Here is a 26,393-nt window from a genome sequence, read left to right as displayed (position 1 = left end):
GTTTAGGATCTTACCTTCTCTTTGTTTTAAATAATGTATATTATTAACTACTAGGTGTTGACTCAATTATTCCTAATCTTGCTCTGTTCCTGCTATCAGTTATATGGCCTGTTTTATGTCCTATTTAATGAACCCTTGTAATGGAAATTAGAGAACTCATAATTTCTTTAACTTGTATTTGTGACTTTCCATGCTTCCAACAGACTACATAAATCACAGTGTATTTTCTAAACTTGATTTTAAAGCTTTAACCGTGCAATATGAAGTGGACACTGCTCACAAAGGATGCTACTTGTTACATTGAGTTTTACTGAGAGTCAAAAATGTCAGAATATATGTTACAGAACAATGCAACAAATAATAGTTGAAGAGCAGCATTTTTCCCTGAAATAAAAATGCCGTACAAATTTAAAATGTTTAAGTAAACTGCGAGTATTAAGCAATATAAACCCCCACGGGCACATTATCCTACTACTTTCACTCAAGTCCATTTGAAACAGGTTAGTGCTAAAGCAAAATAAGTCAGTCAAACTGAAGTAAGAGTGGGTTTGCACTGACCTAACTAAAACAGTGCTGGTCTGTGTGTGAACGAAACCTGACTGTTATGTCTAGTCTCTGCAATACGACCACATGTGGACAGACCTTGTGTTTGTTTTGGTAAGTATTTAAACACAATTTAAACTTGATTTATGCCAGTTTGGTTTAAGCAATATGCAGAGTGTTTTGAAGACTGGCTATTAAATGGAGTAAGGCGGAGTTACAGAACAAAACATAAAATAATCTTGACCTCCCCAAATTAATTTTTAAATGCATTCAAAGGACAGTGATCTCTCTGTACATTTTCTCAATTACATCAATAAACAAGAAGGGGACTTCTTAATGGTAGAAGTTCTGTGAAAGAAATGGAACTAACTTTTTTTTTCTTTTTAGATTAGGAAGAAAACCAGAGCGTTACGGAATGAAAGACTCCAAAATATCCATAAAGGAGAATGTTTTGGAACAAATACCCTTTGCCAGCCTTCTTTCCTCCTGCTTCGTCATATTATCCTTGTGCTGGTACCTTTATTTTGCTTTCCAAGACAATGTTTTCTAGAGCTCTTTCAAGGTTTTGAAAAATTTTTCCTAAAAGATTTAAAAGACTTTCTTAAAGACTTTAAATGACTTCCTTTGGTATTTCACTTTCTCCCTCTGACTTTTGTCTTCATTAAGTATCTTGGGCTGTATTCTCTTTATCAGATTTCACACTTCGGTTACATTTACTTTGGATATTCATCCATTTCTACCTGGCAGGGAACTAGGGTATAGTATTGATCACACTCGGTTTTGAAGAGCATGGTTCCAGACTGCGTGGTTAGCAGAAGGAACGCAGCAGTGTTACTGTGCAAGTGCAGGCACACTGACAAGTCTGAAACATTATTCATTTCCAGAACATAAGGAAATTACCAGCTGCTTTGCTGATATGAAAAAACAAACTATCTGACAATCATATCATTAAACAAGTAACACAAGCTAAAATGCTGCCGGTTTCTTGGATGCCCTCTTTATGCTTTGTAAAACACTACCTAGTAGCCACTTTACTACTGGCCAGAAGAATATCTGAGCCACAAAGGTCTTCAGGCAATATTCAAGACACAGAAATTATGGAAACACCGCTTCAGAATCAGCTCATTATCAAAGCTGACAGTATTCTGTTCATCAGCTTACACAAAACCTGGAAAAAACCAAATTTCTCTCTCAGTTATGGGTCATATGCACATTTAAGAGTAGCTTGGCTGGCAGTGAAGTTTTGAAATTTTGACATTTTTGTAGGAGTTGAGTCAAAACTTTTAATTTCAAATAACACAGCCATGCCAAAGACACTTTATCTAATCGACCATTTATACTATAAAACTGGTCATTTTTTATTTTGGCAGTGCCAATGCAATTTGAGAGATTAGCATGTATTTAATATCTAATGTGGAAAAGTATATGAACAATATTAAAACCAAAATCTAGCCAGTCTCACTTCCCCGCTCCCCTTTGTGAAAGGTAATGCAAAAGAGTAAGTTTTTATTAAATATCTTTGAATATTTTCAGTGAAAGTCTCTAAACTAGTTGAAGAAAGATATTTAGAACCCTAATTACTAAAAACAGAGACATGCTTATATTTCTTATGGTTTCAAATATGTAGAATGAAATTCAACTTCAGAGAGAGGCATGGTGCCAGCAAATTATACACTCTCATTAGAAGGAGGGGAAAGAAGGCAGGGCTAACGTACAAAAGAATAGGGTGCAGCACTCACACAGAAAACCTAGCTCTCATTCCGCATTTACTGAAACATGTTATCATATCCAGTAACACCTCTAGATCTAGGCATTTTTAATTAGGTTACCACCAAAATATTTGCTGCCTCTTTACTAATACCACTATTACCATTACTCAGAATACATTTCATACACTTAATTTTAACCACATGTCGGCACAGCCTCACTCCCTCTAGCGGGAAAGAAACACAGCTTATACAGACAACCTGAATTTCACACAAGAGAGAAGCACTGCAGCTACACCAAAAGCAGCAACACTGGCTAGAGTGCAAGTCTTCTACCACAGCTACAGAGAGAACCACTATTTCACACTATCAGAAAATGTGTTTTTACTAGTCCTGTTGTTTGCTTTTGCTTCCTCAAGTTTCTAATGGTCAAAAAAAGAACTACGATGAATGCAAACATTGTGGCAGCAAGAAATGCATTTATTTCTAGCTTGCTTTCACTTCCAGCAGCATGATAATTTTAGTTCTCAGCTCAACAGCAAGTTTTGCCTGCCATCAATTATTTTCACAAATCTGATTCTTCCTTTGCATGTACTAAACTCAGGCAGTATTAAAATCCCGTGTCTTTTCCTGCCAAATAACTTGATTACTCTGTTTCATTTGAATACTTGCTTGACAAACTCAGCTCTGGAAACACTAAGGCACAGCCTAATGTTCACAAAAACTCATTTCAGCAAATCTTACTACATAATCACATAATGAAAAAAAAAAAGGCAAATAAAACTCAACCATTTCTGTGGATTTTTTTGGACTGTTATATATATAAAATCTGTATAGCTAACAAACTATAGAATACTGCCAACTGGGAAACAAAACAGGAAGAACGGGTCAATACAAAAGAACTTGCTATATGCATTTTTCTGTACGTATTACCTTCTAATGTATAATTATTACCTTCTAATGCATATATCCAAAGAAGCTGGCTAAAAAAAAAACAACGTTACCTGCAAATGATGTTGCTAATTTTTAAAAAGAGAAATAACTTTCAACTCATAGATATTTTAGCCTTTCTAATTGATTTCAGTTTCAACCTGATCATAACACACGAGATGCCTTAAGCAAAGGGCAGTCACTCTCATTTACAGCAAATTAAGGTACTCGTCAGTTCACAAGTTTATACTCTTAGAATAACATATCAAAACTTCATCAGAAATTATTTGATAATTTTTAGATTATTGTAATTTAAAATGATAAGTAAATAGTCCACTGAATCATAGTGTAGAGAAAACGACTGGCAATTACATTACCTGAAAGACTGTGACCAGAACAAAATTGTTAAGTAACACATTTCTAAGTGACATTTTACAAAAAGACAAAGGCATATATTTTCCACCAAAATCTAATGCTGCTGTCATCAACAGCCCAACAAAAGCTACAGCCACCTAAAATGGAAATGAAAATGTAATGTATGGAAATATTCTCTTATAAAATCTCCTTAGGCTTCACATGTATTAATGTATTAGTTTGCAAACATTAAGATCAAAGGCAAAGCAACAAATACATCCTAAAAAGTTTTTAGTCAGATTTTTATTAACGATATACAAGTAGCAAGGCATAAAAAATTAATACGTTCAAGCCTTGAAATGTCAAGTGTAATGATCTCTAGCTCTGCTTACCTCCTTTGCTTTTTGTTTCAGTCTAGCTTGCTCTGGGTCTTCTTGCCTTGAGCGACTCTACATGTTGAAAAAAAAATGGGGAAAAAAGGTTAACAGATGGTTTAAGAACCCCTCATCTGTTGCAGTAACTTAAAAAATAGCAAAGAAAGGGGAACAGGACACAAGGTGTCAAAAATGGGATGCTTAAATTCATAGAAGTGCAATTTCAAACCCGCAGGCCTCACCCCAAAAGACTGTTAAATATTCAATTGTAAGTAAAACCTACTCTAGATTTAAATTAAAAAAACAAAACAAAACAAAACAAAAACCAAAAAAAAACCCCCAAAAAATTGTAAATGCTAAAGTTTCTGTACAGGTTTAGATTTCAATTATTTAACACAAATTCAAGTATCCAAGAGTGGAGGTGACACCCTTTCCATTATCTGATCTTTTAAATTTAAACTCTTTACAGTCTCTTATTTCAAAATAATTTACTGTCTGCAACTAAGCTTTTATTCAGCTGTTGGCAGAGAACGTGGAGAAAACAGTTATGTAGTCACTCTTCCAAACAATCTTCATAATAAAGACATTGCTATCCATACGAGCTTACTTTGAGTACAGCATAGAAATACATGTAAGTTAAATTCATTCATGCACTACTAATAATATTAATGTTGTAATTTTTTAAACTGAAGAAATGTTGCGAAAGGGCAACAACTTTTGAACAATAGATCTAAAACCTCATTAATAACTGTTTAATTGCAGGAACAATCCATAACAGTACATTTCCTAAGATACAGACTGTTTTACAACCGTATGTTAAAACTATTAAATTCTTATTTATGCTCACTAAGCATACTCAAATTGATGGAATTCAAAACTCAAGAGGCAGATAATACATGCATTATACTTGTTTAATTGCATGATTGGACACTATTCAGAAAAGGTTGCATAAAAAGTTGTAAGAAGCTGCAATAAAACTTGCTACATCCATGGAAAACTGTTGTTCCTGATACCTGAAAGATGTAATTGTTTTATTTTGGTATTTCTTTGAGATTTAAAGATTTTTGAGATTCTCTATCTTTTTTTGCCGTTTTTTTTTTCAAGCTGGTATTATTTTTTTGGCTAATATAGTGCACACATAAAACACAGTGATGACAGAGCATGGCCAAATTAAACAATAATGAGATTTTTAAAAGATGTGCTTGACTCTTCCACTGTGCACATTAGTTTATCTTCCAGCATCACCTACTAGTGATTTTGTGCCTGTTAGCATAAAAGGCAGTTTGACAGGATAGTGTCTGGAATAAAGTAACAAGAAATTAAAATCTGTAGACAGCTAATGACCAAATTACCCTCCCATGTTGTAGTTGTGCCAGCCAAGAAAGAAACTCCAACTTAACGTAGAAAGATTCCTTCTAACTGCTGTGGTCAGACAAAAAGAAAAACATAGGTAATCTGATCTAGTTAATGTTTAAAGAACAAAAAGGCCTTTCATGATATACATGGATCTGCCAGAGAGCTGGGAGTCTATTCAGTAGAGCAATTACTAAGAACTTGATTATATTTATACCTATTAGGTTAAAAAAAAAAAAACAAACAAAAAGCATTCAGTGAGTTGTTTCTCTAGGAGATGGACTCATGGAAGAATTTATGTCCTTGCTCTGTCATTTTGTGACAACAGTTTTCTTATTGAGTGCCTCAGTTTCTCCAGTATGATGTATGGAAAAATCGTATTTAGCCCTTTCACGGGTTTTGATGATAAATTTATAAATGTACAATGAACTTCTATTGCCTTCTGAGTCTCACAGCGAAAGCAGTACAGACATACAAAGCGTTGTTATACTACTGTATGAAGCTGAATCATTTGCCAAATGCAAAGTACAAGTTAAAAGCACTTCAGCTTAAGGAGAAAGCAGAGTGTCCTGGGAGAATCAAGCTGAGACTTCTAATATTGTTACCAAGTTTCTACAAGAAAGTGATAGAATCCTGGAAAACATACCAGATCTATGTTGTGTTTGGGGATGCTGCAAGAAAAATTGGAGCAATAGATGCAAAGTAGGATTGCAATTTCCTGGACTCCATAAGTGAAACTCTGAAAGTGCCACAGATTAAAAAAATAACACATTTAAAAGTCGGATTTTTTTTTTCCCCCAGAAACTGACCAAATAAAAGTATATCTGGAGTTCAGGATAATCTGAAAAAGCAGACCCCAAAGGAGGGGAAAAAAGGAGATGATCTACTCTGTGTAAACCTCCAGCTCATTCACAATAAATAAATAATAAAAATTATTGCAGAGGTGAAAACAAGTATTCAATTCCTGACTGAAACTCTTTAGCAGGGCCCATTGCGATAGGACAAGGGGTAATGGTTTACAAATAAAGGGAGGTAGATTCAGACTGGATATAAGGAAAAATTTTTTTACACTGAGAATGGTGAAACACTGGCACAGGTTGCCCAGAGAGGTGGTGGATGCCCCATCCCTGGAAACGTTCAAGGCCAGGCTGGACAGGGCTTTGAGCAACCTGATGATGCTATGATATTAAATATAGGATTTTTTTTTCAGTAACGAGTATTTAAAATACCAGATGATGTTAGATATATAAACCTAGATTGAAGGAGATTGTAGAATAGAATCATAGAATCACAGAATGGTTTGGGTTGGAAGGGACCTTTAAAGGCCATCTAGTCCAACCCCCCCTGCAAGGAGCAGGGACATCTCCAACCAGATCAGGTTGCTCAGAGCCCTGTCCAACCTGGCCTTGAATATTTCCAGGGATGGGGCAACTGCCACCTCTCTGCGCAACCTGTTCCACTACCCTTAGTGTAAAAAAAAAATTTTTTTTTTATATCCAGTCTGAACCTGCTTCCTTCTATTTTAAAACCATTACCCCTTGTCCTATCACAACAGGCCTTGCTAAAGAGTTTCTCCCCATCTTTCTTATAAGCCCCCGTTAGGTACTGGAAGGCTGCTCCCCAGAGCCTTCTCCTCTCCAGACTGAACTACTTTTACATTTAGAATAACGCAATGAGTTTCTGGTTATTCCTGGAATCCAAGCCAAATGGCCTTTTCAAAGAGCTCGGGATAGCTCTTGCTTCCAACAAGTAGAATTTCAACTTTACATTGGATGTGTCATTACTGGTGGAAGTAACACTAATAAAATTAAGGAACTTAACTGTAATTGTCTGTTTCTTTTTGTGTTCAGATAAATTTTAACAGATTAAAAAAAAAATAGATCATTAAGACTAAAATACCTTCCTACTGACTACCATGTCAGTTTGCAAATCAGTAATCTTCAGAAATAAAATCATCAGCATATGGAGGCTAAAATGTGTTAAAGGAAAAGAAAAAGTGTAAACATTTTTTTCAATTCTGCACTTTACGAACTAATGTAAATGATAAAAGGCTGCTTCAATGTTGATACAACACAGAGTAAAGCAAATATAAGCAAACAAAAATGTCAAGCTTAATAGAAGTGTCTAGATAAGCTTTAAAAATGTCACTGGCTTCTCTTTACACTCCATTCCACATGTGAAAATCTCTTCTTTCCTCTGAAGAGTTTCAACAGTCTTGCTGCTGCTCAGCTCTTGTAGTGCTTCTCTATATCTCACCATTTTTACTCACCACTTATTTTAATATTTTACACTTACTTTCATCAAGCTACTGACAAATCATTCCTAGGTATTTTTAATTACAGTTTAACTTTTTTCTTTGAAGTAATCTCATATTTTTTTATTTTGTCTTCCCTTCTCCTTTTCCTCTAACATACAAATCAAAATATGCTGTGTCTCACCTGCTTGGTGAAACATCTTTTTCCAAAATCTTTTAATGCACCAATGCCTCCTTCCTCTAAAGCTTTGGAAACACCCACCAATCACACAATCCCTCAACTCAAATACTTTCAAGGAGTTTATCAGAACTCCTTTCCCTTCTCCTCTCTATTCTTCATGTCTAGATCTGTAAATAAAGAAATCTAGGTTTACGTAATATATTTTCATGTTGATGAATAAACAACTTAAGAAGCAAGCTAGCTTCCCATAGTAATTTTAGAGAAACCTTGGACTGATCCTAACTAGATAACATACTTTTAAATACATTAAATGCTGTCTCCTACCGAGAACTTATTCACCAAACCAGATTTGTTAACATTTCTCCCAAACATAAACTACTTTTATTAGACCAGACAGCCCGATATTTTAATTGTTAAGAATGAAAGTGCTTTGTGTTAGAGATCTTGCTATCTTATTTATCTGAAAAACTGCATAGATCACATTAGGTCTATGGAAATATTAGACTTTGAAAGTATGAAAAGCAGCTTATGTTAAATGTGTATTCAAAACACATCAGAAATATGGGGTTTCATTTACGTGTTACCAAACTCCCTAATGTTCCAAACCTCAGCTTTTCCCCTTGCTTGTGTTAAGGAAGAATGCCACAAAAACAGACATCTAATTACACATACAACAGCATAGTTTTAAGAAGGGGATTTTATATTTCATAAATTGTCTTAAATTAGAAAGCAACAGTACTTTTAAAACAATAAAGATATCTGTAAGTCATGTAATACTTAAATATATACAATTATTTTTAAAATTGGAGGATACTCTGTGTCTGTGCAGATGGGCAAAATAACAGTCCTCCTGATGTACTTAATTACGATCATTATTCAGTATTTTGTTTTAATTTGTAATATCAAAGCTGCACGGTTGTTACCCTTTGTCCCACTAACAAAAAAGTTTCCTATAAGATAATAATTTTGAAGTCTCAGCTTGTTAAACCTGTGTTAGAAAATGTCTCACAGGGTCTCTCCTCCTAAATACAGGTCTCCTGCATTTAGCAACATCTGATCCCAGTTAAGGCACTTACAGCTCTACTCCCCCTTCCCAATGCATATACTGGGACACTTTAATGCTTCAAATTCATCTTTTTTCATACAAATAAAGTTAAGAGTCACAACTGCAGGTGCCGTACTATTGAGAGCCACTGCTGTGCCAACAGTTTCAATTTTAAACCTATTTTTCCCCATTGATGACATTAGAACTTCACCCACGGCTGTACCAGCTTATAACTTTCACTTTTAATTAAAGAAATTAAATTGGCAACATGAAACCCTTTGCTTTCACATTAGCTTTGTTAATAAAAAGTGAAAGTTAAAAGCAGCATAGCTGAGGGTAAAACCCTATTTAGAGCTACGACCACAGTGAGGTGGAATGCAAGAGTACAGGTCTAAAAAAAGATTTATTTTAAAATCATTAAAATTGAAATAACAAATTTCTTAAAATTCAGAAAATTATCTCAACACAATAATTCCTCTTTGCTCTCCTCTCATCAGAAGTGAGTTACAGGTTTCTCTTCAGAGTGCTTCATCTCACAGAAAGCTGCATTACATCCACTGTACTCTCAGAAGAGAGGGAAAGGATTAAATTGGCGTGACGACTGAACTCATCTCTGGCTCAAGGAGGTAGCCCCTTCAAGTAATGACAGGATGCGTGTGTAAGGAAATCTGCATTGCCGAATTGCAATGATCTCTCTCCAATAAAAAAGCCCTTTAGCCTATGGCACTACAAAATCACTATCATCCATAAATAGTAACTAACTTTGCACACAACACTAAACATATTTTTCAATTTTCTTATGTAATTATTCTTCATACAGAATAGATCTTAGTCCTCTGACAGCTGTATTTAAGAATCTAAACCCTGACAGGCTTGTGCTACTAATACAGAACACTCAGAATAATAGACTAATAGAATGTATACATATAAAATTAATTTTCAATATTAATTTGATAATAAACATGCATTTAGCCAGTTTGAGCAAATGAATTAACACAGTAATTTCAATATGATCCATTTTATTACAGATTATATCCTAGAAGCATTATTCACCGATTTCCTGAAAACAAGATAACCTCAAGCTGTACCTTTACCGTAGAAAGCACCAGTCTTTCCAAGAACAATTTAGAAAGAAAATCAAACCAACCAACAAAACAAACAAAATAACTACAAACTCCTATGCCTCCTGCTGCCAGAAATACTTCCATTATTATCCCAGAGTCAGAACCTCATTCAGTTCGACATACACAACCTGCATTTTCTAGGTTTTGGAAATAGCTATGAAAGCAGCAGGGAACATACCTTTTACTGCAGCCAGACCTCTGTTTTTTGGGTTTATTTTAGAAAGTCCACACAACACACACTACATTCGAACATAAAGGTATATTTCTCAAGTGACTTCAGCCTGGCTTTTGACTTTTCTGCAGTCTTAAGACTTTCCTTGGCTCTTCCTGGGATTTCCCATACCAGCTACCAAAGACAGATTCAAAAGATCTCTGCTTCCGCACACATGTGGAAACTACAGCCAGTGGGTTCTTACTGGGAAAACAAACGAGGGCAAAGAGTTGACTCTCCCAAATACTTCCTTTAACGAGACATCACTCTAGGTATGTATTTATATACAAGACGGTCCCTCGTTGTGCCATTATTATTTTACCCTGTTACGCATGTATCAGGAAGATAACCCCAAACTAATGACAATCAGGGCAGCCACAGTCTCTCCCTGTACAGCTTCTGTATCTGACACATTGCATTATCTGCATCTTTGAAACAGGAGCTCTTCCAGCAGCAGGTGACTGCATCTCACAGTTTTGGGGACCAATATGTCTTTAAACACTTCTATTACAAAAAGATTCACTAGGAAGTAAATGAGAGAAATGCTTTGGGCCGTACGTCCTAGGCTGGTATGCATACACTGTGGAACACGATGCAGACATGCCTGAGGTACAAGAGATTGTGACAGGTCCTGAAACGGTGTAGTCTTGTTCTCAATGTTTAGGTTTTAATGAAAAAGAAATTCTATGTTGCATTGCTACTACAGCATACCTTATTGGTTTTTCCTTTCCTGTCAAGTTTATCTTCCCCCAAAATATCTCACTGGAATGCAAACAGCAGTCATTATTCTAGGTTGTATGGAGTTTCTATTTCTCAAGTATGTCCCACGCACGGGTCATAAGATTTTGTAATATTCTGTCATTTAACAAGCCAAGTAATACTGCTATGTTGCTTTAAAGATACTCTTGTAGCTTCACAACTACTTTTAACTTGGATAGTGACTTTTCTCAGAATGCAAAAAAATTTAAAATATTTTTTTAAACTAACTTTTTTTTTCTTTCTATTTCCCCATCTGATTTTATCTCTCATTCTCCCTAAAACACTTCCTGAAGCAAAACCAACCCTACCTGGGTGCTTACAAATTCTGAAAACATATCCTACTGTAACAACTGGAATTATGGTTGCAAATCAAGCAGAACACTATTGTCAAATATTTTCTTATCTCCTCCTACAGAAACCAACCCACTACCCAAAACAACAACAAAAACCAGCAAACCCGACACTTTCTTTGACCATTATGTACATATCTTTATTACCCCTTACTGAATTCTAATACAAAATTACCAAATTCTTTTCAAGGCTTCGCAAAGACCCTTTCATGTCAATCTATACCTTCATTTTTCATCATCTTTTCAGTTGATTATTTTTTTAAGTTGATTATTTAATACCATCTACTCCAATGCCCAAAACCTTTCCTTCATTATTTTATTCTTTGTCAAAACCTAGACTTTGGCTGTTAACAAGGCTCCAAAGTATAAACAATTAAAATATAATTTTCACTGTGCAAGTTAAACCTGTTTACGCTCTTCCATACTAGACAACAGAGGAGGTACCACTAGCAAGCAATTTAGAAATTTTACCTAAAACTATTCTTCTGAGTAACTTTAAAAATATGTTGCAAAATAACATGACAAAACATGTACAACATAAAAGACCACTTTGTTGTCTAAAAGGCACATTAAGAAGCTGCAGTTACACAAAAAAAAAAAATCTGATTTTTAGATTTAAGCATTTATAGGAAGAAAAGCAGAAACAGGAATTTCATTTTAAAATCCCAAGTTTTTGATTCTTTAAAGACACAACACTGTCAAGGTGACAAAGATGCCATGATCGGGTAAACAATGCCTCTGCATAAGGGGTACTTCAGTCTCCAGAGCCAGTTTAATCATCAGCCCCTCTGCAGACACAAATACCAATGAGCAGGCCACAGGCAGGAAGTGGTTACTGATCTTTATCACCAGTTATCGGGGCAGCTGGGGCAGATTTAACTGTGTCCGTTTAATAACTGTGTCATTACAATTACTGCATCATTTCCACAAAGACTTGGATCTCCTTAGACAACTAGGAAAGTTCATAAAAGACCAGAAAAAACTAAATCCTGGGTAAGGAATGAGTATGTAGGAATTTAGAATAAAGACCCCAACATTTATTGCTGTTAATGTAGAGATGGTCTTGCATTTGAGCAGGAACCTAGTTTTTAAGGAAATCATGAACAATCTATCATTTAGAATTAAAAAAAAAAAAAGTAACCTGACTATATTTTGCTTAACTATGTCATACGTAAGTCTTGCAATGAGACATCAATCCATCGGAACAGAGCGCCTGAGAGCCAGCTGAACGCTCCACAAAGGAAAGACACTATCAACGCTTCCAAACTGGCATTTACATTTAAATCACATTGCATAATTGCACAAACACCTCCCACAGGTTCACAATATCTTCAACTTCTCTTTCTAAACGTTAGTACTGATAAATCAGCATTGTTTTTCCATGGCTACTTTGCGGTTTGGTTTTTAATACCTTCATATATTTTTCTAGTACACCATGTATTTATGCCAAGCTGTCTCCTATCATTTTCTAGTTACGAAATCTATTTAAGCATTCATTATTTTCATTAAGATAATTTCTTCAAATCAAGTAGAGAGCTCGTTTTTATATTTGTTCGTGGTAGAATTCTTTAATTTGCTTTTTTTGTAATATATGGGAATCACACTTGTTGATCACGTATTTATTTCCTAAATTTTGATTTCACAGGAGTTCATATTATTCTAGACTAAAACAGAAAAAAACCACACCAAAATAAAAAACATTGAATCATGAAGTAATTCAGGTGGAAAGCGACAAGAGGAAGTCATCTAACTCAACCTCAGATAAGGCTGCATAAGGCTTTGTGCAGCCAGGGAAACATTTTTGAATTAAGGACTACAAGGTACTGTATTTTCCTCGAAGTCCACTAAAAACAACCCAACCAACATAACAACCAAGCAGCAGGATACCCAGAAAACACGATTCATCAAGATGTAGTTACTGAATTGAGAAAACCGGAAAAAAACCAAAGCATTTATTTATTTTTAAAAAATATGCATTAAGAATGAAAACAGTAAATTAGTTTTCAGCTAACATTTAAAGAGTATGTATGTTATGTGGAAATTCATGAGATACTTAATGTGGACAATTACAAATTAAGAGGCTAGGGCTTTTAAAAAAAAATCTCTCAATTTGAACATTAATGGCACAAAATCAGGAGGTTAAGTGTTAGCAATTGAGTATTGAGATGTTCCATATAATCTCCTCAGAATATACAATAAATAATTCAATAAAATGTAAATGCAATGAAAATTGAGATAACTAAGGGATAAACTTATTTGCAGTTTGATATGATATATATATATAATATAATTAAATTTGCACTTATAAACAGGAGCTTTAGCTATACCTGTATACTCCTGAAACAACATTGTCTTAGTTTGTTCTATTGCACATATGAAAATTCATCCTTTGGAATTAAAGTTACAAAGGAACAAGTCCAGAAGAACTGATAGTTAACTGAAGACAGACATGGATCAATTAAATAATACATTTATAATACACCAATTGGGACACATGGTATTTAAATTACAATAAACAATTTTTTTTTTTTAAAGGCTAGAAACTCAAGAAGTAAAAAGCCTCCAAAAAATCCCTAACAATTTACTGAATTGTGTTTAAATACCAGAAGTGTAGGCTGTGATTTTCAAATGGCACAGAAACTCTGGCATCTATTAAATTTCAAAGGCAATTGTGAAAATTATTTAACTAAGTTATTTTGAAAATGTTAGCCATTGTCTCCCGTATTCCCAAGAACTCATCAAATTCAGAGATGTATCTTGAAAATGCAGAAGCATTCCAGTCAGGTAGGTCTGGAGTCATCATGGATAAGACAGGACAAATTAATGAATTAAAGGTGTAATGTCACAACAACTGTATCTTTTTATTATAAGAAAAAAATGTGTTTATGAAACAGATCTTATGAAATTAAATAATTGTTTGAAGACTATGAATTGTTAGAGTAGTTTAAAAAAATAGAGTAAAACAGATACCTTGGCAGCCTTTAGCAAGATTTCCCTCTCTTGTTCGTCTTTCCTTTGTTTTTCTAATCGCTCCAATTGTTCAAAAAACTTTAACTGTGATCGGACATCTGTAGCTTGTTCGTACCATTCGTCATCCTGAAAATGAGGACAATGTTTTACAAAAATATGCATTTTCATCAAGACTATGCATTTAAAGAAGACTACAGGTGTTACATATTAAAATCTTTCCATTATACCCACAATACAAAAAAAAAAAAATCTTTTTTTTTTATACTCAAAGTAATGAAGCCAGGCTATGGTTGATAATGCAGCTAGAATCTAATTATTTAATTAATATCTAAGTAAATTAAAAAAAACCCAATTGATTCATCAGCACCAGAGACATCAAAGAATTAAAAGAAATAAAACCAACACTTACTGATTAAAATCCCCCAAGTTGCTTAACTTTATTACTGAACAATCCTAGATATACAATATAAGCCTGCTTACACTGCAATTCCTGTATTTGTACTCATCTCCAACTAGCAACAGACATTATCAAGATGCAGCATTATAAAAGTATTAAAGCTAGAAATTTATTTGAAAATAAGCCTCTAATTAAAATTAAAATACAATAACTTTATGACAACTAAGAGCATGCAAGCTTTCCTAGTACTCAACAAACAATAAGAACTTATGAGATAAGCCGCATGGGGAGCACTCAGAATGTCAGTCAGAAAAATAAGCTATCCATATTACTTCCATCTCATTTATCTGTTTAATACTTTCCTTTTTGACCACAATGCTATGAAATCAAAGAAAATCATTAATACAGAAATATACAGAAGACAATGAAAATGCTACAGTTCAATCAGAGCCAACACAGCTTTTTTTTTTCCCCTAAGAATCTGTTAGGGTACTATTTTAAATACAACTTGGGCTTAACATGGGCTAAGCAAAGTGTTTCTTCTCAGACAGAACCCTAGCAAGAAGGGAAGGAAGGATTTAACACTGCTGAAGGTGACGAAGAATATTGGAAAAAAACAAGGAGATTTTACTTTTCATTCAATATAGCAAAATATATCCATCAATTGCAAGGAAGGATATAAGTGTAGGCAATACACAGGCATAGTGAGCTATTTTATTTTATTTTATTTTTTAGTCCATTTTTCTGCCACAGTAATGTTGATTCTAGTAACAGATCCAAAAGATAATTTTTCTTGCAAATGCCACATATAATTAGCCCAACTGTGACCCAGGTTTGGGAAATAGGTGGGCAAAGATACAGTTCAAAGCTGTTTGACCAAGCTTTCTCTCAAGAAAGCAAAACAAAACAAACAAGCAAAAACCAAACCAGAGCTACTCAATGTATATATACATTAGAGAAATCTAAACACAGCTTAGACACAACACACAACTATGTATATTGCTATCTTGCTTTTACACCAGTTTAACAACTACTAGCATCTTACTTTTATTAAAAAGATCTTTCATATTTATCAATAAAGATGTTTGATTTATCAGAATTTCAAACTGATTTGGAGATTCCGATTTATATTCCCCTCCTGGTTTAAGATATCTTTATAAATTGTTTCAATTTTCTTCAAGAATACCATCACTAACAATGGAATCAGAGCAGTATTTTATCTTAAAATGTTCTTTTTGAAGAGAACACCATTGTTTAATTGCAGTTGAATTCTTTAGTTGCTGGTTTAAGACAAATTGGTAGCTTTTGTAAAATATTAGTATTTCTCACAGCCAAGGACATACAAAGTTTGTATAGATTCCTGTAGGTTGAAGCAATTTTGATCCAATCAATGAACACCTTGGTCAAAAAAGGGAACATTAAGAATCAACAGTCTTAGTCACAATCCACGAGCAGAAGTAGCTTAACAGATGCTCCACGCTACACACTTTAGCACAGAAGGATGAAAATGTAATTCTACATAATTCTACACCCAAGTTCTATCACAGAAGAGGAAGACAGATCTGTCAAGCAGTGCCATCATCCCACCATTTTCTATTTGCTGAGGGAGACAAATCTGCAATTAAAACATGCTTTGCACACATAATGAACACAAAGCTCCTACCACGTGCGAAGAAAAAAGGGCGTCACACTGCATCATTCTGTAACATACAGTATCTTTCTTTGAACACTTACTTTGTACGATTCCATTCGGTGCTGGGTTATCACTGTTACTTTTTCTATCACTGTTCTTAATCTGTTTTGTGTGGCATGAGAAATAAAAGTAACCACCTCAGCTGGCACATCAGTAATTCCTAGTTTTTTAGCTAAAGCAAAAAATAAAACAAAACAGAATTAGCTTACCCTCCACCAAAAAAACCCCAACAATCAAACAATTCTAAAGAACAGAAAGTCATAACTTAATTTTCCTGAACAGAAAAATCCATGACAGTCTATTTATGTAGCTTTGGCGATACATTCATGACCCCTTGAAAAGATGTGTGACTACACTTTAAAGTTTGAAAGGGAAATCAGAGCAATTTTTTTTACCACTTGGAAAGCATTTAAGAACTTTACTGAAGTTTATCCCAGTATATAAAAATAAAGCATAACAGAGTATGACACAATTTCAGTTCTCAGTTGTTCTACACAAGAGAAAGTAATTCCTTTATCTTCAGAAGCATTAGTGTACATTAATTCCAGTGTCAATGAGACGAGGCTGCAGCCCAAAGCATATTGTTGCATACTTCAGCATACACTATTAGCATAGTACTGATAATAAAAATTATTTAGAAAAAAACCCTATTAATTGAATATGAGGAAATAAAGCCATATTAACAACAGTTATTTAAAAACATCACTTGTCCCCCAAACACGGCTAAAAAGACATATCTGTAGTTATTTGGACATTTGATAATTTGCGCTGAGTTTATACAAATAGCAAACACTCTACAGTCCAGTGTACTGATATATTAAAAAAATACCTAAGCTACAGAAGCAAGAATACGGGTAACAGTTAAGAATCCCTAAGTTTATCAAAATAATTACTAAGTGTTGGATATATATTTGTAGATACATCAATATACGTACTAATCTAAGCTACAGTCCTACAAAGACATATATACGAGTAGTCCCAGCAGGACAGTTTTCTGGATATGCACACATATAGAATTTTATATCTTAAAAAATCAGCAGTTGCGTTTCACATGGATTACTGGATGTGACCCACCATAAAAGAGTAAATACTCTGATTACACCGAATCGGTTTTCCATTTAACGAACACAAGTCTTTTTAAAACGTTTGTGAACATGTATGCTTGTGACACGTTAACGGGTACGCAAAGCACTACAGGAGATTTCTTTGAGAATATTTTGGGAAGGGTTTCCTGAACGGCTAATTACAAAAGTAAATCTTTGTTTGCAGGAGAGGTCCCCGAGCAAATACAAACCTGAGAGGCTTAAGAACGAGTGTTTGTTTTGCGAGGCATTCCTATCCCTTCCTGGCCAAATTCAAGAGCAAGAAACCATCACACGTCTAAAAAATGAAGACGAAGAAGTGAGCAGTGGTCTTACATGGATGTATACTTCTGTTATTTTAACGATGTGATCTGAGGCGAACTGGCAGCGTTCAGCATCACCCTGGGCTTCTGTCAGGGCCGGGCTGGGGCCGCTCAATCACGGGCGCGGGCGGGCCGGCCTCGGCCCTCCGCCACCGCCGGCAGGGGGCACTGCGGCGGCCTCGCCCGCCCGTCGGGGAGCGCGGGAGCAGCGCGGGAGCAGCGCGGCCCGGAGCCAGCGCCGCCCGGGACCCGGCGCGGAGACGCGGCTGCTGGAGCGGCGGCCGTGCCCGGCCCCGTGGAACGCACCGCGCTTCCTCCAGCTCTGCCTCGCCCCGTCTGCGCTTCATTTTTTTTTTTTATTTTTTTTTTGATCTGCTGTGTCTATTTAAATGTATATTTTATTACATCAATACAGTACATCATTCCCACACTTCCCAGAGCTGAATTCTCTGTGTCATATACTTCTGATATTAATTTTTTAAATGATTCTTTGAAGTAGTTCTCTCTTAAACTAAGTTAAGCCATCACTGACTCCATACTGTACGCGTTACCTTAAGGATTTTAGCAGTTAGGTATATACGCTTTTAAGCTGGTTTTTGCTTTATCACAAAAAAAAAAAAAACCAAAAAAAACCCAAAACAACAACAACAAAAAAAATCTTTCTTGGTGTCCAATTTGTTCTTTGTAATAGAGACTGAACTCCACTAAAGCTGCTGAAAGCTGAACATATAATGGAAAGCAGACACACGCATTAAGATCCCAATGCTGCACCCGTTACTCATGCAAATGAACTCCTTGAAGTCAGGAGGACTATTCAGATCGCAGGAGCTATTTCTGCAAGTCTGACTTGCAATATCAAGACCCATTTGAGCATGCACCATTTTATTATGCAAACATGTGTAAGCAAAGCTATCAATCAAAAATACCCTAGTCGGAAAGATAAAATGCAAGTAAGAAGGGGAAATTTAATTAACTAGTATCCAGAAAAGAGGTTTGAGATGGAAAATTCTGCCAACTATTCTAGGTAAGGGGATGAATGAGTAATTGTTAAAATAATAATTCTTTGAATTTCAGCAGTGTAACTACAGCTACCCAACTTCCCTGAACGCACACAATCCCTTCATAATAAAGGACTATCACCATCTTGGGATTTTCACAATAAATGCTTTCCGAATTTTAAAGACACTTGTTCTAAGTAAATTCAGCCATTATATGGCTTATTTCACCTACTCAACTCTGCAGTAATTCATCCATGATCAAAGGATCATTCGCTGAGATACCTGCTTCCTAAAGATTTCGTCCTACATCCTCTTCATCAACCCCTGCGATATCCCAGTAATTTCCTAATCCTGAAATCCCTCAACACAATATTCTCAAGTCCAGAAAACTACCCAGCGGCCAATCTAATAGGAGATCCTCAGGAGTCTGTCCTGGGACTGACCCTTTTTGATATCTTTCTCAGTGACCTGGGAGAGACACAATGCACCCTCATGAAGTTTTCAGATGGCACCACGCTGAGCGGTGCAAAGGGAAGGGCTGCCAGTCAGAAAGACCCGAGAAGTGGGCCAACATGAACGTCGTGAAATTCAAGAAGGATAAATGCAAAGTACTGCACCTGGGATGGACTAACTCTGCAACGATACAGGCTGGGAACTGCCTGCCAGGGTGACAGTCTGGTGGGCAGTAGGCTAACCAGGATTCAGCAGTGCGTCCTGGCAACAATGAAGACTTAACAGCATAGTGCGTTGTATCAACAGCAAAATGGTGCCTCAACAGTAACCAAAACATCAAGTGAAGCAATTACTCCTTTTCACTTAGCACTCAGCCCACATGTAGAATACTGCACTCAGTTTTGTGTTACCTGTACAAGAAAGACTCAGAAAAAATAGAGTCCAGGGAAAAGTCACCAAGATGGATATGGGGTTGGAGCATATGACCTGTACGAAGAGGACCCGAGGGTTCCTTTTCCTGGAGAAGAGAAGGCTTAGGGGAGAGGTTATTGAGAAGATGGGTTGAAAGGGGTTGACCTTTAAAGGTCATCTAGTCCAACCTCCCTGCGAGAAGCAAGGACATCTTCAACCAGATCAGGTTGCTCAGAGCCCCGTCCAACCTGGCCTTGAATGTTTCCAGGGATGGGGCATCACAACAGGCCCTGCTAAAAAGGTTCTGCCTGTTGTTCAGCCTGGCGAAGAGAAGGCTCTGGGGAGAGCAGCCTTTCAGTATGTCAAGGGGCTCTACAAGAAAGCTGGAGAGGGACTTTTTACAAGCGCATGTTGTTGCAGAACAAGGGGTAATGGCTTTAAACGGGAAGAGGGTAGATTTAGGTTAGATATAAGGAAGAAATTCTTAACTATGAGGGTGGTGAAACACTGGCACAGGTTGCCCAGAGAAGCTGTGGATGCCCCATTCCTGGAGGTGTTCAAGACCAGGCTGGACAGGGCTTTCAGTGACCTGGTCTATTGGAAGGTGTCCCTGCCCAGGGCAGGTGGGGTTGGAGCTAGATGATCTTTATGGTCCCTTCCAATCCAAACCATTCTAGATTCTATGATTCTGTGAAATGAAGAACAAGCAATGAATTAATAAACTGAAAAAGCAGAGGTTCTGACTGGATATAGGGAAGAATTCTTCATTTTGAGGGAACGATGGGAAAACTACCAATGTGCTCCTGAAACACCACTCTCATCTACCTTTGGAAAGGCTGGCCTAGTTATGCTTTCATAAACAGTCATGCATACAACTTCATTGATGTGCTGACCTAACAGAAGTTCTGATGCCATTGTTCAGAGATAGTCTTTTTTTGCTTTCTGCTACTCAGAGAAAATGACAAGTAGAAATTGCATCTACGCAAAGGGCTAGAAACTTAATTTTCAGATGTTTCTGTATTAAAGTTTTCGTATTTTTTTTTCTTCCCTGCTACATCTCCTCCTGAGTTTCATTCACTCTCATTTACAAGTTAGCATACTGGAATTCTGTCTGTCATGAAAGGAGAATAATGCTGATCTCCAAATAGGACATTCCTGAGATATTATTCTACTTTGCATAATTACTTTTCCCAGTTTTAATCAGAAAGGCTTCTCTTCCCTCTGCAAGATTCCCTAGGTTGATGATGTGGGAAAAGAAATGTAACCTACAGTTTTACCAAATGTGTATATACACAATATACATTATAATACTATATATACTTAATTGTATCGCAAAATGAATATCCTCAATATATCATTTATCTTTCTAACCAAGTCACAGGACAGTGGCTTCATCTACAGGTATTTTCATTTACGTCCTAGGATTCTGGATTCTGTTTTTAATTGTGACGTCTGATCATTGCAATAATAAGCCATAATATATACAGTTCCATACCTACAGAAACACAAAGTCAATGAGAAAATTAAGATTAAACAAAAAAGTTAACTTATTTCTGCCAATGGACTGCTACAATATGTCTTCTGTTAAAAGAAGTTGAACTTATTTCTGACTTTTAGGTGATTTTCTTAATGTGCTTTAAGTTTGATAAAATGGCCATCTAAACTTGTAGTTTTGTCACCAAAATTCTGCATTTAAAGCAGCAAAGAGCCACACACTTAAAAGCAAAACATCAAGAAATCTATAATTTGAAAAAAGTTGCTTGCTTTTAAATAATACATTTGTTAAATTTAGATGTTTTTAACAAGAAGTATACTCTTCAAGTCTTTAAAATTGCCTCAGCAATGTAATTCTGAACTTTTCCTAAAGCTACGATAAAAACATCATCAAGGATAACAACAAAAACGGAGCTGGAGCAAAGCAATGCTCCAAGGTATAATTTTAACCAATCTTTCCTCTTGAATTTGAGTTTTTATATTTTTGAAGACATAACTAAGTTCACATTCTTCATTCAAGCATTCTTGCCAGATCTCCACTATACTAGAACTGCACAAGACCATCAAGAATTGATGACTGATTGCGTGAACACTTCAGTTCCTTGTGGAACTCAGGTTCAAGACATCCTCAGAGGCACCAACTGCTACTAAAGCAGTCAGCTGAGCCACACAATCCTATATGAAAAATATGAGGGAACACAAATTAATACTCCCAAAGCAAGCAAATTTCTAATCTGCCAAGCACTTACAGAACAAGACAATAAAGCTTGCCTACATATTAATTGTTAATTATAGGTTTGGAAGTTTTAATAGCAAACCATGGTTCAATCAGCATTTAATAAAAATCTATAGTATAAGAGAGAGCATGCAAAGAAAGTATAGATGTTGGAATATTTTTATTACAAATAAACTACATTCTGTTTTAAAGTTTGAGATACTGCAACAGAGTTTCTATAAAGTTAGAACTAAGTTCCAAAAACCTCGAGGGAAAAAAAAAGTTCAGCAATATTATTCTGATATTGGCATATGTGTCACTAGCATAAGATTGTTTTCTACAAACATAAAAGCACCTAAACCTTGTCATTGAAAACTTTCAGGTTCCAAGAAGTGAAGATTCTGAAGAGTGCTATCATCTGCTTATCTATCTGAAAGATACTGGTTTTGCTGCACTTTAAAAGTTTAATTATATTTTATTGATCAAACAAACTGAAACAAATCATAAGAAGAGTATTGCCCTATTTGAGAAACAGAAGAAAAATACTATCTTTGCAGATAGGCTTTCAAAGAATCAAAAAGTTACTTTAATAATTTATACTTTAAGAGGACTGACAGGATAGAAATCAAAGATTAAAAAAAAATTATTTGTAAAACATTGGGTCTGACTCTGATTATTGATGTAATAAATTATTGAGTGCCTGTACAAAATCTCTTTACGTTTACATTTAAAAGAGAGAAACCTTGAAGAACTGTTTTTTAAGCATTTAAATAGCATGAATTTAGGGCTTGAATTTGTCTTGTCCTTCAACAGAAATATCGGGAGAATGCATGATTAGTGTCTGTTTACTCTAACCACAGGTCAGCCATAACTGTAGAAAGCACACTCTGCTATTGTCTTAAAACAAGGAGCAACTTCTTAAACTTGAAATTCTGTGCATGCCCAAGATGCAACTGGAAACAGGCTTCCTAAGTCCAGGCCTCTTCTGCTGTTACAGCTGGCTTGCATAACTACAAGACAGAAACAAACCACAGAAGTCTATGCCCCTTGAATCTGGAATATTATTTGTTTAAACTTTTATTTAACCTAATTCAACAGCATCAGATCTAGATTAATGCAAAGATGCTTGTGGTCATATGTACCTACCTACCTCATCATCACAGCACAGTAAGTACTAAGCTGTGCCTTGGATTGCATCTACAATTTTAGGTTCAAGCTCCCTGCCTCTTTTATCCCAACAGAACCACCACAGTTTTACATGCCTCATTCCCTCTGCAATCTTTCCCATCAGGAAAAGCATGGTATTGGAAAACCTACCACTTGAATTTCTGCAGCTTTCCAAACTAGGCAATTCTTGAATAAATAACATTCCTCCAATTCAATAGCAGAAAGGAAACTGATGATTTTACAGTTCTGCTGTAGATGTCAGCAGTGAAACATTTAAAACACCTTAATCTCTAAAATTACATGTGATTAAATACAACATGATCTGCTAAGTAGTCACTGTTAATGACTTGCGCTATACAGGGACTTCTGGAGACGAACAGCCGAAAAAACTGGGGGGAAAGGGGAGAACACTTCACGTTCTAAAACTAGACAAGCAATGTTTGTATGTCCTAAGACACCTCATGTGTCATCTCTACACAAAGCAGATCATGAAATCAACAGAAAGCAATAGGTGTTTTGTCTAATAGTATTATATTAATAGCTGTAAACTTAGCAACAGCATTTAGCTATCAGGCTGACTAAACAAAAAGGGGACACAACTCTAATGCACTAACGGTCCTCAGCATCCTGAGAAGCCATAAATGGCAGTTACTGAACTTGCTTGTCCCAACCTAATCAGGTGGGACTTCAGAATGGAGTACACCTCCCATATAGCAACGTCCTCAACCTATGAAGTAATCCGTCAATACCACATTCACATTGCTATCAAAGGGAAAACCCAATCTTAAATATTAAGCTAGAGAATGGGGGATGGAACACAGAGGAAAAAATTGAGGAGGTTCTTTGGGTACAAGATACCCTGGGGTTGTGTTGAGGGGGCTTACCAGAGCCCCAGGCAGACTTTAAGTATTAAAAACTGAAGGAAAAGCTTGTTAAACAGAGTGACAGTGCAAACAACAAGTCACTAGCTCTGATGATTATGATTAGAGATTCCTAGAAGTATAAGACAACCTACTGACCCCAGGCAAAAGAAACAGTACAATAATTATAGCTGTAACTTTCTGTTTTCAGTTCTTTAAATAAAAGCTTCACTTTAAACCTTACTAACTAAATGCATAAATAATTTAATAAATGTTGACTTGCTGTACTGTTAAGCCTGTCTGGTGCTGGAAGACAGGATGGAGAGAGAAACAAAAAATTTTCAATTGCTACCTTCACAAAAACAGCCAATCCAAATGAAGTCGTTTGAGCAGGCGCCTCTGAGGAACCTATAACCTGGAGTGCGTTTAGAGAAGCCACAGGCTAGGGAGTGTTCCTGCCAAACTAGAGAGAATCACTGCCAAGTGCTTTGAGATTTGGTAAACGATTCCCTCTAGCAGGCACAAACCAGTACCCTTCTGTGGGGGGCAGATGGCCAAGATATATTCCACAGCTCCAAACCAGTCATAAGCTGGAATGGGAAACGATTTTGTAAACGAGTATCTGATACTGTTCAACACTGTACTTCCAGTTCACCTTCATATGTAATAAACTGACTTTGTTAGAATGACTTTTTATCAGCATGTAATTGTTATTTACAAAATAATGGAAGACTATCTACATTAACGGAAGACCCTATATTAATTCCTTCTAGTAAGCTTGTTTGTAAAAGAACATTCCTTCTCTCATAGGATAAAAACTATCTCATGAGTCAGTTTCTGGATAGAAGTGGACAGTCTTCTTGAGAACTCAAGACTTGCTGGGTGTAGTATTTGTTCTATACTTCTTCAGAACAACCCACCTTGAGATGATTCCCCAGGAAGCATTTTGTGAAAATGAGAAGCTGGTGAAACATCAGTTACTTTTAAAGAATAAATTAATAAATCTCAAACTTACAGATTAAATCCTCAAAATATATAGCCATTTTCAATGCAAGACAGAGCACAAAAAAGGATAACCAGCCATACTACTGCGTGTAACCTAAATAAATAAAAATTCTGAATAAACGTCACACAAATTTTAATACTGTCTTCTCCTACTCCCTCCAAAGTAAATGCCAATCAAATTATTTTAGCAAAGTAAGATTCAACTAAGACTCATAAGCTCTGTAGTGTGAATGCACTGGTACAAAACCACTCACAATTCTTGTTTCAGATACTATAGTGGATTTAACTTATTCTGTAGAAACTATACTATAATAAATAGTTATGTATTTATATAACTGCATAAAAAGTTAAGAAAAGCTATACTGGGTAATACAGTCCAGTATCCTTTTTCTAACAGCAGTAGTGGGAGATGCTGCTTGAAGACTATTAAAAAAAAAAAAGTACACAGTGATAACAATGCAACAATATACAGCCTATGACCATGTGAAGTTACAGCATCTTAGAGGATCTTCTCTTTCTATATATTAGGTCAGGATGGATTTTTTTTTTTCCCCCCCATTAATTTTTCAAGTAATTTTTTGAACCTGCAACATCCTAAAACAAAGTTCCACAACTTAACTACTCATCTGGCAAAAGAAATAGCCTTTTTTGCTTTTTTGAACTTTTACCTTCTAATTTCATTTGATATCCCTAATTCTTTTAAAGGGAAAACCAGAAAAACGGCTCCATTCTAGGGGGTCATATTAGTATAATTATTTTAACAGAGTCAGAAGAATAGCTGTACCCATGCAAAATCTATGTGTAACTCAGGCCAAAATGTCTGATCCTATTTTCTGTGCTGATTCAAAGCTCTTATGCAAGTTGGTGGCATATGGGGCAGGAAAAAAAATTCATCAAGTAGAAAACAATTTCTCAAGAATCCTACTTAATGCTACGTATACAATTAGTGTTTTTTGATGAAAGTCATTAAGAATGACCAAAAAAAGTCTTAACTTCCTTATGAATTCTCAACTAGAATTTATAAAACTCAACTACGACAGTAGGTAAGTCTGGGAACCCACACATAATTCATACTTTTTGGCAAAAAGAAAGAACTAATTTGAGAAGAGTTCTGACCTAAAACATATCTAACCAGACAATCTAGTTTCCAAAATTGTGTCTCTAAGCTAAATAACTAAACAGCTGAAATCTAGCTATTAATCATTCCTAAGAAGTCTTTTTATTATCCTTAGTAGTTTGTGTCTAACAGAACCAAGCTAAACACCAAAGAACATTATGCACAGTTATGTGGAGGCTTGGAAAATGGAAGGAGTTGCCACAAGTCATGGAAGCATGAACATATAAGCAGTGTATCTAAGAGAAGAGAATACTTGGTATACAGACTGCAAGGAAGCCTTACAGCTTGATCAGAGAGGACAGAAAGAATGTAAACTCTGAAGGAACAGAAGCTACTACTATTAATCTCTTCCCTGTTTTTTTTCTCTAACTAAGCTGTATATTACCTAATTTATTTCAGAAGAAATAAAAATCTCAATGTGCTACGGAAACACGTTATCCTTAATTTTGATGTTTAATTCCTTCTCTTTTAATAATTCCTTTTTAAGATTATTTTTGTGCAATTTAATGTGTATATCCTAAAAG

General features: G+C 35.7%; 1 protein-coding gene across 5 annotated transcripts in view; it reads right to left on the bottom strand.

Moving 5' to 3' along the window:
* The window catches only part of LOC147599094 (transcription initiation factor TFIID subunit 4-like), a 150,399-nt gene that overhangs the window by 69,685 nt on the left and 54,321 nt on the right, over window positions 1-26,393 (bottom strand). For 3 of the 5 annotated variants that reach the window (XM_086757942.1, XM_086757943.1, XM_086757944.1), the window contains 3 exons: window positions 16,286-16,416; window positions 14,155-14,280; window positions 3,926-3,982 (listed from right to left, as the gene is read on the bottom strand). In XM_086757942.1, the coding sequence (XP_086614068.1) occupies window positions 3,926-3,982; window positions 14,155-14,280; window positions 16,286-16,416 (314 nt within the window). Of the gene's footprint in view, window positions 1-3,925; window positions 3,983-14,154; window positions 14,281-16,285; window positions 16,417-22,286; window positions 22,731-26,393 lie in introns of those variants that run through there. The other 2 variants (XR_015259992.1, XM_086757945.1) reach the window with 2 other exon arrangements.

This window comes from Chlamydotis macqueenii, chromosome 13 (genome assembly GCF_036417535.1).
Source record: "Chlamydotis macqueenii isolate bChlMac1 chromosome 13, bChlMac1.mat, whole genome shotgun sequence".
NCBI lineage: Eukaryota > Metazoa > Chordata > Aves > Otidiformes > Otididae > Chlamydotis > Chlamydotis macqueenii.
The sequence above is the reverse complement of the archived record's forward strand: the minus strand, read 5'-3'. Positions and strand labels throughout refer to the sequence as shown.